We start from the raw sequence: 17057 nt of genomic DNA, 5'->3' as shown, positions 1-17057 counted from the left end.
TCTGGAGAACACATGGTTGTTATATTCTCCAATATTAATACACACATACCATAAATTTAATTTACAAAAGTGACTTATTTTTAGAGCAATTCAACCATTCCTAACAATATGTTCAGATAAGATCAACTGATCCCACACAGGAAAATTGGCGGGGGGGGGATTAACCTGATTAACATCTGGCATAAGGGAATGGGATACAGACAAAGGAACACAGAATATAACATAATGATTACAGAATACAGTAAAGCCAAGAGGGAGGATGAGAGACTAGGTCATATAGGCTTACATGCTGTTATTAATTCAGCTTTACCTTCTCTTGGAAAGACACCTTCAAATCGTTGCCAAGGGTGTAATATAGTAAAATATGTACATATGTTCTTTTGCATGAATCAAGGAAATGCTACAAGGAAACGCTAAAGGGATAATGTGATATTTTGTGGAGACGGGATTAGAAAAGATGCGGCAGGTGGCGGTGTGCACCTGTAATGTTGCTTATAGATACGTCTCACACGAAGAAGAAATCTCTTCTTCCGGCTTCCTACAAATTGCGAAAGGTCTAGTCAAGGGTTCCTTTTACGAGATGTCGATAACTGGTTGTTGTGTAACGTTGTTGTTCAGGGGTGTTAGACTCGTATCTGTTCACTCTGCTGTGGCCTCATCATCATTTAGCACTGCTGTATGTAACAGTAGGATACAGTTGCCTGCTGGAAGCGTCAGGCTAATCCAGAGCAGAGAACGCAGCGGCACGCCGCACGCGACTGCAGGTCAGTGTTTGGACTTCAGTTCGGTAGCTGGGATACAATATACACACGAGTATACCGCGCTCAATACAGCGAGGTGTTCATTAGCAGCAGGTCTCTTTCTGTTTTCATTTGGGAGAGTTTTTATATTTTATGTTCTCTGTCGCACTCAGTCCCTGTTGTCATTCAGGCTGCTTTATCTTGGGAGGTGAGGTCTGGCCCCAGTTGGTGCCTCTCATTTATAAGCATACATTCGGCTCACAGAGGTAACCATCGGTTTCCCTAAAAACCAATTAACCAGCAATGTTTGAAAACCCCAGAGGGTCGTTTAAGACACTTACAGCTATTCTGAAGGTATTTCCAGAATACCCACATATTCTTCTCTTCTAACTATCATAAGAAATAAATCATAAGAAATCTTTTCAACCCGTTTCCCAAGATCTCCATGTATCAGAACACAGATGACAGCCCGCTGGTTTTATGTCCCAACTGGTTTTCAAGCGAACTGGTCTCTATACTTAGCAGCAGCTGTGATCTGCCTCTGTCAGCGGATTCGTCACACATTCACAAATATATGACTGGCAATTTTCAAGTGGCATCTCATATCTTCTGCGGCGAATGTGATTGTATAAGTGAGCACTACATCACAGCCACCGATGAAAAAAAATAAAATATAATCTTTGCAAGATCGCGTCGAACTGGATTCGATCTCACTAGCTCAAAAGACTGTATATCACCATCCATCTTCCCAACACTACGAGCCACTCGAGGGTTCGGTTTCGTGCCTTTCCATTAGGTATAGGTAAATTACGTCACCATCCACGTAACACTTTGTCTTGGGTTTACTTAAAACAGCTGGTTACTTTGGGCTTGTCTTAGAAAATATCCTAACATATTCATCAAGGTTCTTTAATCGAGTCTACGAACATATTGACCACTACATCGCAGCCCCCTACGACACTACACATTATGACAAAGAAATACTTTTTAACAGTGGCGATCGAACTCAGACAATACTGTCAAAATACACCAAATAATATATTAATAAAAAACAAACACTGAGCCACAGTATGAGTAGAATAATTAATGTTCTACCCGTAACACAGTACTGAAGGCATGGACTTAATGATTTACAGTCATTCTCCTTCCTTTCGTGTGTATTGTATATTAAAATACAGATGGGCACCCACTCAGTCCTCTTTGTCATTAGGTGCTCGTCAATACTATGTTACTGAAAACCTTCCATCCAAGATGGCTTGATCCTTGTCTTGTGGTGCCTTCCTAAGATTTCTTCCAGTTTTTCCCTAGTTTTAGGTTTTAGGGAGTTTTTCCTTGTCCCTGTAGAGGATAAGGCTAGGGGTTGCTGTTGTGTTGTATTTTATTCATTTTATATTGATTGTTTACACATTGTGGGCTCTGTCAAACTATCTGTAAGGTGATTAAGGCCTATACAAATAAACTTTATTTTTTTCTAATGCCTTTCTTGCAATAATTGTTTAAGGACTGATTCATTATGATTGCATTTTTGGAAGTCGCTTTGGATAGAATCATTTGGTAAATAACACACCATGCTTGGTTAATGTGGAGTAAAGCTCTTAATTATTCACAAGCACTTAATGAGAAAGAGGTCTGAGTGGGTGCCCATCTGTTTTGAACTATACAAATATACACAAAAGGAAGGAGAATGACTGTAAATCATTAAGTCCATGCCTTCAGTACTGTGTTGTGGGTAGAACATTACCACTTGTATTCTACTATTCCTGTGGGTCAGTGTTTATTTTTTATTATATTATTTAGTGTATTTTGACAGTATTGTAGATCGTCACTGTACTGTAGGATAAGTATTCTTTGTCCTAATGTGCAGTGTCGTAGTGGTCAATATGTTTGTAGCCTCCAGGAAAAAAAACCTTGATAAATATGTTTTTGTATTTTCTGAGACAAGCCCAGGGTGATAGTGCTAAACAAGTGGTAAGTGATACATAGGGTACATCTCAACTCTCTTATTTTATGTCTCCTCGCTCCTCGCCTGAACCGGAAGTTGTTCCCGGTGCGCCATTTTCACAGGCGTCCCAAGTCTTTTACTTCTCCTCCGAGGAGCGAGGAAACGCGAGAGCAACCTTCATGGAAGTCTTTTACCAGCTAACACGCCCCCTTAATGGATATCAGTTATTGATTGGACGCTGCAGCTGATCGGACTGATCTGATACATCACAACATCACTGCAGTTTTATACCGACGTGGAGACAGATTACAGATTATACTCAAGTGTATCACCCCCAAGTTTTATGTTTTATTTGTACGTCAATTTGGATAAAAGCGTCTGCTACATGAAATTGTAAATTGTATTTGTTTTCTTATTCATCATCTAGTTAAAAAATCTGTTAATTGTCAGTCTGATCAACAAAAGAGCCATCAAATTCCTTCATTTATTAGAAAGATTTTTCTTTTCATGATCTGTTATTTCCCACATTAAACTGACTCTTCCTGGCTTTAATTTTATCCCTAATAACAGTTAAACACATTTATATTTTACATCATTTATCGTCATTTCCACTCAGTCACATGTGAGGCTTTAAATTCCTGGGCGTTGGATTTGTTATGAGTTTCATAATTTCCATTTTTCCTGAAACATTTAGCCAAATACATATTTTTCAGTGTTCAAAAGACATCATGATCATATTCTGGGTTATTGAATAATGAATTTTACAATCAGAATATCAAAAAATATAGATGCAAATCATCAATAAATAGTATAAATGCATTCTGCGAGCGGAAATGGTTCCTGTGCCTCTGAGCAGGACACAGTGTAAATACTGAACGCAAGTTTTTATTTATGTTTGTTTTTATTTAGGTGTTTGTTTAACAGGTAACAGGCTGCAGAAAGGAAACAGCTGCTCTAGCAGTGATAACTGTGCACCTTTTATTAGTATTAACACAGTGTTCATGTGTGCAGACACAAACTCCATCAGAAGTTTCTACAGCTGTTAAAGCCGACTGACAGCTGATCCAGCTGTGATCAGCTGGTGCCATCATTAGAAACAGACGTCACCTCACGTGACGCTTCAGAGGAGAGGACGTCTCATGTCTCTAAAAACAAATTTCCTCGTTTCCTCTCTCCTCGCTTGGTTTCCTTGCGTCTCTCCATGAATCCAAGGTGGGAGGGACTAAGACGCGAGGAAAAGACACAAGTGATGGAAATGTGGATGCAATTTAAGAGACTTGGGATGCAGCCATTGACTTTTGCTCTAGTGAGATCAAATCCAGCTTGATACAATCTTGAACAGATTATATTTTTTTTGTTGGTGGCTGTGATGTAGTGCTCACTTATACAATCATATTCGCAGCAGTAGATATAAGATGTGACTTGAAATCGCCAGTAATATGTTTGTGAATGTGTGACTGACATAGGCAAACCACAACTGCTGCTGTTAGGTTTCAGTTAGCTTGAAAACCAGTTGAGACATAACACTCGTCTAGTTATACGTTGAAACTAAGGTAGCAAAATGTTTGTAGTGTTTTGATGGCACAACGCCTCATCGCATTGGTCATATTTAGGGATGGGACGATAAAAGATTTTATTACGTATCACGATTTAAAAAAAAAAAAAAAAAAAAAAAAAACACTCACGATAGGTTGATTGTGGTGAATTTTCATTATCGGGATAATTGTGAATAGGGATGATCATGAATATCCTCACAAGTGACTTGAAAAAAGCTGTCTAACTCGCTAACATACAGTCCTATATTGATTTCCTGAATTACTTTGAATTACCACAAGGGGAAGCTGGCATCTTTCCAGTCATTGTTTGATTATTTGTTTTTCACTAAAAAAAAGATGTGTGCACTTTAATGCCATAAAAATATTTGTTTCTTAACAAAATGTAAGGTAAAGTGATTCCATTATGTTTTAGTGCCATTTTAAGAGTTTTAAGCATATTTTGATGATTATCAGGTAGTCTAGGTCTATAGCAGCATAACTAAGGGCTGATCTAAGGCGAGCCTGGCCAGCCCTAACTATAAGCTTTATCAAAAAGGAAAGTTTTTTAAGTCTACTCTTAAACATAGAGAGGGTGTCTACACCCCGGACTGAATCTGGAAGATGGTTCCACAGGAGAGGAGCCTGATAGCTGAAGGCTCTGCCTCCCATTCTACTTTTAAAGACTGTAGGGACCACCAGTAAGCCTGCATACTGGGAGCACAGTGTTCTAGTGGGGTGATAGGGTACTATGAGCTCTTTAAGATATGATGCTGCCTGACCATTAAGGGCTTTGTAGGTGAGGAGAAGGATTTTAAATTCTATCCTGGATTTTACAGGGAGCCAGTGCAGAGAAGCTAAAATGAGAGAAATACGGTCTCTTTTTCTAGTTTTTGTCAGTACACGTGCAGCTTCATTCCAGACCAGCTGGCGAGTTTTTAATAAGGAATAATTTAATAATAAGGGATAATGAGGAATTGCAGTAGTCCAGCCTAGAAGTAACAAATGCATGGAGTAGTGCTGCATCTTTTTGAGACAGGATGTGTCTGATTTTTGCAATGTTACGTTGTCAATTATTGTTTAACCATGTCTTGTTTGTCCTTCATCAATAGGGTTCTTGTTTGCAAATAACTTGCAACTTGTGCTATATATCAGAAAATGTGTTACTTTAATATTGTGTTTTGTAAAAAAAAAAAAAGGACATAAATAATTTGTGAGGTTTTAATTTTTTGCTTTCTATATTCACCCAAGTTCCTCCTGCTATAATAGACATGTTAAGTAATAGAAGGCTAAAACTCAGAGAAGTGACCTGACCTAAGTTTGCATGATTTTACTTCTTTTTCATGTTATTAAATTTGTTGTTATAATTGGTAAGTTATTATTTTACAAATGAATCATAGGCTGAAACTCAGAGAATCTACCTGTTCTGGGTAAAACAAGTCACCTGTATCAGTTTAATGGATGTGTGAACCTCCTTTCTTATGAAACACAGGGGGAACAGTATCTGACAGTGACATTCCTATGTAGGTCATTGCCATCGTGGCGGTACCATTTTATGTAGGGCATTTAGATATAAAGAAGAAGAAATAATTAATCATTATATTAGATAGACAGGGAAATGTTAGCCAATTCAGTCTCATAAAATATATTCAGCTGTCAATTAATATTTAATTTAATAACTATAACCAAAATGATCATATCAATTGCTAGTAAAGGTTGAAGGTTTTTTGAGTTCTTTGCAGAGCCAAGGTTGGCAATAATCACTTCTGTACAACATTAAATAGATAGCATGTATATTCAAAAGTGTTCAGTAGGTAGGTTACCCACACCCTAACCCTCTAGTGCTATGGGTGCGTGTGTGTGTGTGTGTGTGTGAAGTATGCTAACATGCTGCTGACAAAGAGCAGACCTTAGAACAGCAAAGCTGTGTGAATAGCATTAAAACAACTCAGATACATGTACAGTTAGCTGTGCTATGCTATGCCCAGTTTAATGTAACCAGTCTTTGGAGGGAGAGAGGTGCTTTGGTTGCTTCTTTGTTGAGTCAGCGATGCTGTCAGTGGTGGGTGAGCCAGGCTGGGAAGAACTGCTGAAACGCAGGCTTTGCTGGGCAGTCAGTGATCCAGTCACAGTTCGGAGGGATAGCGGTTGCTCCTGTGTCCTGTAGACTTAGCGGCGAGCTCTGTGCTAACTCAGCTTCATGGTTCCTGTTGCTTGTGGGGTCAGCTGGCAGACTTTGTGTCATGGTCCTTCTCAGGGTTTTGCTACTGGCCTATAATCAGTCCAGTCTAAATGTTTTATGCAATTTAGTCACTTTCTTTCTTTAAATCTTCACTTAGTATTTACATAAAGTAGTTTTAGTTTCTGTTCAGTTGTTTTCTAAATTCATTAGTTGTTTGGCCTCTCCCAAACAAAGTATTCAAATCAGGTAATATGCCAGTAAGTTACAGCCTACATCCTACCAATCCTAACAAGCGGAAGTGTACAGTAGTTGCGATGTGCCCTGACTTGTCCTCCACACCCATACTTCCTCTCCTTTGACCGATATTTGTAGCCCTCAGTGCAGTCTGTAAGTGTAACTATCGTTGTTTTTGCTCTGTAAAGAGCCAGAACAAACATACGTACACACTATACTGTGCCTGTTGTACAAATGAACATCTCTCTGTCCCTCTGACTGCGATGTAGCCTGCTGACCTGAGAGAGGCCAGCACTCGGAGTTGGGAAGTGAAGTCTTTTCTCATAATGTTGTCTTCCTTCCAAGGGAAGCTGGTACGGAATGGAGAGGATAAGAAAGCAGTGGTAAGTCTCCAAAATGTCATCTGTAATCTGAGCATTCTTTGTGCTTCAGTTGGTGACAGTAAAGTACACCTGAAAATGATCTACACTCACAGTGTTGGATTTCCCTTATGACCTAATTGACACTGATTAAAAGCATACATTATTCATTTCTAGTTGACATTGTGAGTGTATGTGATGTGTTATTGTGTGTAGCTTTGTAATTTGTATATGTGTCCTATGTGTTTTTTGCTTTGCAGTGTTATTGTGCTGTTATATGTTTTAATTGTGACCTGCCTAAGAGACTGCAGATGAAAATTAGCTATAAGCTAACTCTGTACATCAAATGGTAACATTTATGTTCATCACTGTACATGGTCCCTATAAATACATAAATAAATCAATCTTTGTGCTTTATATACTCAAATATCAGCTCATACCATATTAACAACATCTTTCCATTTTCTTCATAATTTCTGTGAACAGGCTTATTAACATCTGTTTCTCTCTCTCACTGTTTTCAGGTCTGTATTGAGGGGAACATTGCCAGTGGGAAGACGACATGTTTGGAGTATTTCAGCAAAACGAGCAATATAGAGGTATAGTAAAGTACTTCCACCAGGAAGTACCACTCCAGCTGGTGCACAATTTGGCCCAAGTTGTAAAATAGTTGCCATTTGATATGAAGGTGAAGGTTGGGCTTTTATAATAAAAAATGGATGATTTTATTCAGGTTCAACACCCTCTCAATAATTGCATTCATCCTGGGTTACAGGTCCCTGTAACTCTGATTCTAGTCCATTTTATTTATTCATCTTCCTCATGAAATCATGATGTAGTGAGGTTTCTTAAGCGTTTTTTGTTGTAATTTTTTTAAATCCATTTTCACATTTTTGTAGTTGGCGAAGCTTTCACTGGGTGAAGGGAATGTACTAGAGCTGCAACAATTGGTTGATTATTCGATTAGTCAATTGACAGATAATTTTATTTGCTAACAATTTTAGTAATTGATTCATTAAAACAAAATGTCAAATTTCCGATTTTACCTTTCTTTCATGTTAGTAAACTGAATATCTTTGGGTTATGGACTGTCTGTTGGGACAAAAGGAGACATTTGAGGATGTGACCATGGGCTTTGGGAAACAGTGGTAGACATTTTTCACCATTTTCTGACATTTTAAAGACCAAATGACTAATCAATTCATCGAGTAAATAATCAACAGATGAATCAGTAATGAAAATAATCGTTAGTTGCAGCCCTAGAATGTACACCAAGGTGTAAGGTAAAGGAGGGGATTGATTTGCTATGTTAACTGTGGTATTATACTGACAAAAATGCACTTTGAACAGACATACTTCCTCTAAAAATGGGCTGAGCAACAGATGAGTTGCAGTCAACTTCAATGAAAAAAACATGAAAAGCAATGAAATTTTAATTATTAAATCCAGTGTTTAAGTACAGGAAGTTGTCAGTAGTGTTACTGCTGAGTCATGATTTGGGAAATCCAGCTTTTATTACATCATATTATACATTACATTGTATTATATTATGGCTTCTGAGATGAAAATGGACATCAGACATGTCCATTCATGTATTATTCCTCTCTCCTCCCTTGTTTGTTCCAGGTCCTTACAGAACCAGTCTCTAAATGGAGGAATGTTCGTGGACACAACCCTCTGGTGCTGTTCAAGACAATGTTGTTCATTGTATCATTGTACTGACCTGACATCACACTTGTTTAATCAGTGTTTTCAAGCCACAAGTCATGAGCTAAAATTGTTTGCAGGATAAATTTGGAGAGAATTAAATAAAATAGTACTCTTAAAAGCAAGGTTTTAATGACACAAAACACTGCACTTTTTGTGCAAAACCCTGAGAAGGACCATGACACAAAGTCTGCCAGCTGATGCCACAAGCAACAGGAACCATGAAGCTGAGTTAGCACAGAGCTCACTGCTAAGTCTACAGGACACAGGAGCAACCGGTATCCCTCTGAACTGTGACTGGATCACTTTAGCTACCGATATTCATCATTATTTTTGGCATTAAAAAAATATCTTTTGGCCTGGCAGGGGTTCGTTGATATTATTACAGGAGAAATGCCGATTCAGTAAACATTCAGTACGTACAGTAAACGTTGAGTACAGTTAGACCTAGCAGTCTCCGTTAGGTTGGGCAAGTTCAAAGTTGTGAAAACAACGGGGGTGTTTTGAATATACCCCTGTTTTCACAGGTAATTTGTTAGTCTGTCCCAGGTGCAGGAAATAATGGATTAATCCTGGAAAGCTATTGATGTAGCACTTTTCTTATGAAAATAAGACATAGATTATTCGACCAATGAGAATTTAGTCGGACGAGAGCATATCAACCAACTAAACGACCAGTCGACCTGGAGACTACAGCTCTACTATGTGCTGAGGTATTAGTTCCTTAAAAGAGCTATGCTACAGTTTAGAAAACATCTTAAAATACATTTTAAAAAATATTCCCTGATGCTTAGGCCCAGCAGGGGATCAACGCAGGCCTGCAATACACTGCAATACTACCTGCAGGCAAGAATAGAGAAAATTTGTTTTCATAATTTTTATGAACCAACCGTTAAATTTTAGGGCAATCTGCCTAGAAAGTGGAAGTTTTGGCCTAATGGTGGTTCAGAAAGGTCGCCAAAATATCAGGATTCATCCTCTGGGGACTATGACTATCTAGATCAAACCTCATGGAAGAGTGTCCAGTTGTTTTAGTTTAGTTGTTGTTTAATTGATTCCCAGTATGTCTGCTGTAGGCTCTTATGTACCAGGATCCTGAGCGCTGGGGCATCACACTGCAGACCTATGTTCAACTCACCATGCTGGATAGACATGTGTCAGCCATAGTAAGTGTACTGCTGGCTAGAAACACACCCATTTTATTGTATTCTCATTAAAGGGGACATATTATGTACATTTCCAGGTCTATATTTTTAGTCTAGGGCTCTACTGGAATATCTTTGCATGATTTACAGTTCAAAATGATTTAACTCATATTGAACCTTTACCTAGCCCCTTGGTTAAGCCTCTGTCTAGCAAGACTAGGCCAAAACCTAGTATATGGCTGGACCATGTATGGTCAGTGTGCAGAATTATGGCCAGTTTGTTACAGGGATAGTCAGTGGTAGTGTCTATGATATGAATTCCTGGATATTAAATGTTCATATTAAATGTTCATCTGCATCTTATGTTTTCTAACCCAGTAATATTAGCTGGTAATGTATACTGAAGTAGCATATCGCATGACATGGTTAAGTTACGTTTGAGTAAAAAAAAAGGTATAAATGCAGCTGCAAGAACAATACTTTCCACTTACATCTTGGGATGTTTGATTTGAAATAGAACTTCTTTTAATTTAATTGAACTATTCTAATTACCCATCTGTTAACTCTCCCTGCTCTTTCATCTGTTTCAGTCTCTCGCTTTTCACTCTTTTGTCAGGATGATGGTTATTTGCATGCACCTTTCCTGGACCTGGGGACTTTCCTGAGTGCAAATTCAGGAGGCTTATCTCCACCCAGTTACCACAGTTACAGTCAAATCAAGCACACCTGCAGAGCAGCTGCCCCAAACTAAATATAACAGCTACATGAGTTGCATGTTTTACCTGCAAGACTCGTGTTTTAATGCTGTTGTTCATCATTTGTGATGAGAAAACGTCAGAGAAATAAAAAGCTGTTCTTATCTGATCTACTCTGTTCTAATTGGTTAGCTTCCTGAAGCTGCATCCCGGCCAACTTTCAGGCGGCTTTGGAGGCTCCATCAACAAACCGTGAAACAAACAGTAGTAGTAGGATTTGACTACCTTTTCTCATTCTTAACTCAAAATGTCAACTTTTCAAATCCATCCAGTTCGGCCCAAAATATTAGATTGGACAATTTAAACAAGCCCTGGAAGAACCTCAGCAATAGCCTTAACAACAAAAAGCTTAAAAATAGAACAGGCGGCCGTTCATGGGCATGCACAAAGAGCCAACATCAGCTCATCGACAAGGTAGAAAAAACTGTTGCAAATGAAGCATTCAGAGCAGGTTGAAACCCTGACTTTTGACTTTCAGGGAGCATTTCTACATTTGTTATCTGACATTGGTTGTGGCTCAGGAGGTAGAGCGGGTTGTCCACCAATGGGAAGATCAGCGGTTGGATTCCCGGCTACTCCAGTCCGCATGTCAAAGTGTCCTTGGGCAAGATACTGAACCCCAAATTGCCCCTGATGGCTGTGCCATCGGTGTATGAATGTGTTAGATTTCCTCTGATGGGCAGGTTGGGACCTTGTATGGTATATATAACAGTACATAAATAACAGAAAATCACAAAAAGCACACTATGTCCCCTTTTAATAAACACAAGGTCCACCTGCAGTGCTGACAAACCCGTTGGTAGTTCAGGACTGTTGATGCAAGCATATGACCTCATCAAGAAGTTTGCTGTATGTACTAAACGTTTCTTGTTGGTTCCAGTCAGCTCCTGTCAGGATGATGGAAAGGTCCATCTTCAGTGCCAAGTACATCTTTGTGGAGAATCTCTTCAGAAGGTATTGTTGTCTAAGTGGTTTTGAGAGACTTAAGTGTCTTTTATCAGACCAAGAAAATACATAAATAAATACATTTAACGTACAGCTTCAGCTAGTTTGATATTGTTGCACAATAGTTCGAGCTCTTGGAGCTGGGATGTTCTCTGTAAGGATGAGACTGTCTACAACAAGCAAACAACACACAGAGGCTGGGCAATATGTATAAAATCCTTTCTCATGGTTTGTCATCTTATCACAATATCAATATATATCACAGTACATTACATTCTCTCAGTAGATAAACTATTTATATATAGTACACAGACTGACTGTCAGTTTACTTGGATTATGTTGTGAATTAAATACCTGACTGATTATGGTACTTCATTACATTGATGCAACAATGACTAGGCTTACATGCACAAAAAATTCTGCTTTTTACCCTTATTCTGAAAAGGGCAATATTCCTAGTAAGCTGTTTACTAATGAAAATGAATATTCCACTAATATGCCCATTTACGTGGAAAGGATTTTCAGGGGTTCCCTCTGCTCCAGTTGTAACAGGAATCACAAGATTTCCACAGGCAGTGAGTTAAACCAATGAGAGGAAAAACATTAGTGAGCTGTTGCCTGATATTTATAAGTGATATTGATATGACTGATATTAGGCATTTATAATTGCAGACACATCCAGTAGGCCTACCTAAGTTGTCCCATGATGTTTACTACACTGCTGAGTGTTTTTAGTGCATCACACCGAGTCGTCACTGTCAATCAGGATAATAACCAAACCCCTCCATCCCTGTCGTTGAGAAGGCGCACTGTGTTTTTACAGTCTGCCCTCAATAGCTCTCCACTCTCCTCTCATTCCGTCCTACTCCAGTATATGTCATTTTGTGTGTAGGGGTAAACAGGCAAGAGGGCCGTGTGTCACAAACTGCGGTAAAAACCCCAGTTAAAACGCTTGTTCCGAATGCACTGTGTTCATGTCCAAAGAATGCTCCTAAAACCAGAATAATACCAGCATATCCCACGTCTTTATCAGAAAAAGCTATAACCGGAATAAGGCCTTATTCATAATATCCAAACAGAATATGCTGTTTACATGACCCGTATCAAATTCAGAATATTGTCATATTCAGAATAATAGTGGAATATTAGTGTGCATGTAAACGTAAACATAATCCAGTATTACCATGATGCTCATTGATTTGCAGCATTGCCCAAAATTACCTCATACAGCCAGAAATATTACAGGAATCTTTCACAGTGTAGAAAATGTGTCACATTGCCTCCCCAGCAGCATACTGACTACCCTGTTTGTTGGTTTCCAGTGGAAAGATGCCAGAGGTGGACTATGCTGTTCTCACTGAGTGGTTTGACTGGATCACAACCAACATATCCATTCCTGTTGATCTGATTGGTGAGAATACACATAGCAGAAACACAAGCACACATGTATGATTGTGATAATTATTAGAAATACAGCAGTTGAAGTGTTTTTGTAGCATCTCTGACAGACATTCATGAAATCATTGTGAATACAATTAAATGATATTCAGTAGACTGACTGGAAGCTGAAATCTCTAGTTGTTTTTGTCAAGTAGTACAGATAAAATGATTTATTGGTACGTAGGGGGATTTATTATATCTAGGGGATTTAATTACAAAAACTAAACCAAAATACTGCAGGGATAAGGGTTATCATTCATTGCCAGTCACAATCTCAGTGAAAGTGGCTTTTAACGGCAATACGGCACTCTCTGGCATCTGCCACCTGACAGGTTCAGTCACCAGTCAGAAATAACTTGTGACTGTGACATTTTAATAAATCATTAATAATGATTCATATCTATCTTTATTGGGGAATGTGATGAAACATTACACCTGTCTGGTAAAAAAGTTGACGATGTTAAATAATATATTCATGTTCATGTGACCTTGTCAGTCCATCAACAGTAGTGAAAGTGCAACATCAGACTACAATCTCTTTTCTCTGTTTTAATATGTGAAACATCACGGTCTACAGCTTTAAAAACACACTTTTCACAGTAACACAGAGAAAACAAATACTGGTTTGGGGCAGCTGTGGCTCAGGAGGTAGAGTGGGTCGTCCACTAATCAGAAGATTGGCGGGTTGATTCCCGGCTCCTCCAGTCCACATGCCAATGTGTCCTTGGGCAAGATACTGAACCCCAAATTGCTCCTGATGGCTGTGCCGTCAATGTGTGAATGTGTGTGAATGGTTAGTTTTCTCTAATGGGCAGGTTGGGACCTTACATGGTAGCCCCTGTACCCATTCAGTGTATGAATGTGTGTGTGAATGGGTGAATGTGGCTTGTAGTGTAAAAGCGCTTTAAGTGGTCAGAGGACTAGAAAGGCACTATACAATTACAGACCATTTACCATTTGGTTTTACACAAAGTCTGTATTTTATGCCTTCATTAAGAAAAATATAAGAAATGTTCTTTTGATAGACTTAATAGCAGTTTTTCTTGGGTAAAGTACAAAACCTTTTGTGCAGGAATCATATAGGCAGAGTCTTAGATAAGTTGGTTTATGCTACTGCATACTGTATGTGATGGAGGGTTGGAGACATGGCTCCATGTCTGCAACAGAAATAGATCACAGACAGCTCTGAATGCAAGATATTCAAAAAGGTAACGTGATAGTTCATTGCTCACTTAGTCAAAATAATGTTGGTGTAATTCTAATGACAGCAGAATGCCTGCATATTCAAGGAAACATGTTTTTCTCTTCTGCAATCCAACATTTCAGCAATCAGAAGAGTATAAGAAGTGAGTCCAGAATAATATGCAGATGAACAGGTTTGCACATTGGTTAGTCTGAATCAGTTGTCCTTGAATACATTTCATTGACAGAAGTTGCAAAAGTTTTTTCACACTGCAAATCGTAAAGCAGGTCATCATCCACAGAACATATAATCACTATCAAAGTTATCATGCCATCAGTCATAAAAGCATGTTGAACTCCCTTTGACTCACTGGAAGTTGTGTAAGACTTAAAGTCTATTTTCCTCTGTTTTACACGCATAACTACAGTCATTGTGTATTGGGCTCTAAACGCTTCCAACACGTAGGTGACCTACACTCAACACTGTATCTGAACACCTCCAGTGTAGCAGCAGAGCAGCTCCTACATGACTTAAACAATCACATTAGAAGCTGCAACAGTCTGTTAATGTGTTCTATGACTTTTTACTCTGGTTCCAGTCTACCTGCAGACATCTCCTCAGACCTGCTATGAGAGGTTGAAGCAGAGATGCAGAGAGGAGGAGAAGGTCATTCCACTGGTGAGGCCACAAACTCAAACATATGGTGTTACTTCACAGAACAGACAAATTGACAATCTTGAGGGGAAATTAATGGTTAAGGTTATAGAATTGAGAATATTGCGGTTTGTTCCTCTGTGTGTGTGTGTGTGTGTATGTGTTTGTGTTTGTGTTTGTTTATGTGTCCGTCTACCCACCAGGAGTATCTGGAGTCCATCCACCAGCTCTATGAGGAGTGGCTCATCAAACGTACCTCCTCCTTTCTTCCTGCTCCAGTTTTGGTGAGTGACCATACACATCCAGCCAAGTCTTTACTTTGGTTTGTGTAGACACTGTACATACAGCAAGTACAGTCCAGACAGAAAGTATTTGGACAGTTACACATGTTTTGTTCTTCAGGCTCTGTGCTTAAGCACATTCAATATGAAATAAAGTAATGGATATAAAATTATAATGGATACTACATTAAAGTGCCATGTGTCAGCTTTAATTTGAGTAGATTTACATCAATATAGAAAGAACTGTGTGGGAGATGTAGCCCTTTTAACACATGGCTTTGTCTCCTGCAGCCATCCCTGGCTTGTAATTCTAATATCTTTCTAATAGTTAAAATGAAAAAAAATGTTTTGTCTTTTTGTGTGTGCAGGTGATTCCTGCTGACCACGATCTCCAGAGCATGCTGCACCGGTACGAAGAGAACCGTGACAAGATCCTAGCAGCTAGCTACCACTGATACCCAAACCTACAGTTACACAGTCAAATGTATAACACATTGTTATACATTTGACTTTGACACATTTATGGTTTTTCACAACCAACTACAGTAGAACTTTAAGAGACAGATTTTAATTTTAAACAACAATTAAATTAAAAAACATCTCTCTACATGGGACAACTTTATACCCAACTACAGTTTAGTCACATGTTTCTGAAGGGTAAGGGATATTTCAGTAGCTTTTAATTAGATCATTTTCTTACCCAAAATGTATATTAAAAGTATTCTCAGATAGTGTCTCAGATACCAAGTAAACATTCCACCAACCATCTTAAAAAACTTGAAAAAGTCTTAAAGGAGCTTGGAAAAAGTATGTGTCAAAGAATGTTCCTAGTGCTCCTCAGGCTGTCAGTTCAAACTCTGAAGGTTAACTAATTCATTCTTCATTGTGTGCTGTTTCATCTCTTGTTGAGTTGTTATTTATTAGTTTGCTTTTTTTTTTGCTTTGTAACATAATGCATTTGAGTTTAGTCTTGTTACCCAGATGTTACAGTACGTGATTTGTGTGGGTTTTAAACCTCAATGAGTTACAGGATGTGGTCAATGGAGCTAGCAGTGGTTCACAAGGGGACTGCAGGTGCACAAGTATTTGATTTGTAGAGTGAACACTGGTCAGTAACAACCATCACTCCACCTGCTACAGGATAGGGACTAAATGTTTCTCTGTAATTCCTTTTAATGAAGGACCTTTTGTTCTTTGTTTTACATTTTTGGCATGTTAATAAATTCTGTAACCTTAAACACAGTAATGTTTTTTATGTTAACTAGTGCAGTGCCCGTTCAAAACAGACTCATTCAGAACAGGCCGATTGCTTATTATTTCTCGAGAACTGCATATATATGTATCAATTGACAAACACATTAATTAAAACAAATAAGGATTTAATAAGTTAAATGGTTTTAAACCAGTCAGAAACTTCACCAGTGGGATTAAACTGATGTTGCACTGTAGAAGCTACCGTATATATATGTATCAATTGACAAACGTATCAGTTAAAACAATATGGTAGTAAGAGATTAAATGGTTTAAATCTAGACAGAAACTTCACCAGTGAGACTAAGAGGAGATTGAACTGTAGAAGCAGTTTATGGCCTTCCATCCGTTGATGCTGCTGTCAATCAAACGTGTTTGTGTTCCTATTGGCTAGTTTTACTGTCTCCACCTCTGTTTTTTCTCCTGTGTGCGCTCGTTCTTTCCTCTCAGTTTAACTGAGCAGAGGCATGCTTTTGTCCCGCTTAGCAAGTCAGAGCCCAGAAGCCCCACCCTGCTGTGATGTGATGGTGTTTATATCAAACAGCCCTTGCTGCGCTCAGACATGGAGCTGAGCGGCTCGCTGTTGGCTTGTTTATTCCAAATCTATTAAAATTCAACATATCGCATGTCCAAATTGTACCAAATTCGATACTGCACTCCCTTTTGTCCCCAGCAATGCACTGGCCAGGTGTGTAGTAGATAAGATG

General features: G+C 38.7%; 1 protein-coding gene across 3 annotated transcripts; it reads left to right on the top strand.

Annotated features, from left to right (window-relative positions):
- Positions 1-511: 511 nt before the first annotated feature.
- tk2 (thymidine kinase 2) lies at positions 512-16337 on the top strand. 3 transcript variants are annotated; one of them, XM_042433499.1, is made up of 10 exons: positions 512-764; positions 6976-7013; positions 7514-7588; positions 8616-8669; positions 9773-9862; positions 11477-11550; positions 12864-12952; positions 14763-14842; positions 15022-15102; positions 15468-16337. In XM_042433499.1, the coding sequence occupies exons 1-10, from the start codon at positions 581-583 to the stop codon at positions 15552-15554; spliced, it is 852 nt and encodes a 283-aa protein (XP_042289433.1). In that variant the 5' UTR covers positions 512-580; the 3' UTR covers positions 15555-16337. The 3 variants fall into 3 exon arrangements, with proteins under 3 accessions (XP_042289433.1, XP_042289434.1, XP_042289435.1); XM_042433500.1 differs by having other exon boundaries at positions 677-764; positions 6900-7013; XM_042433501.1 differs by lacking the exons at positions 6976-7013; positions 7514-7588; positions 8616-8669 and having other exon boundaries at positions 700-764.
- Positions 16338-17057: the final 720 nt, after the last annotated feature.

The sequence above is a fragment of the Thunnus maccoyii genome, chromosome 14, assembly GCF_910596095.1.
Source record: "Thunnus maccoyii chromosome 14, fThuMac1.1, whole genome shotgun sequence".
NCBI lineage: Eukaryota > Metazoa > Chordata > Actinopteri > Scombriformes > Scombridae > Thunnus > Thunnus maccoyii.
Note: the sequence above shows the minus strand (reverse complement) of the source record. Positions and strands in the feature narration are given on the sequence as shown.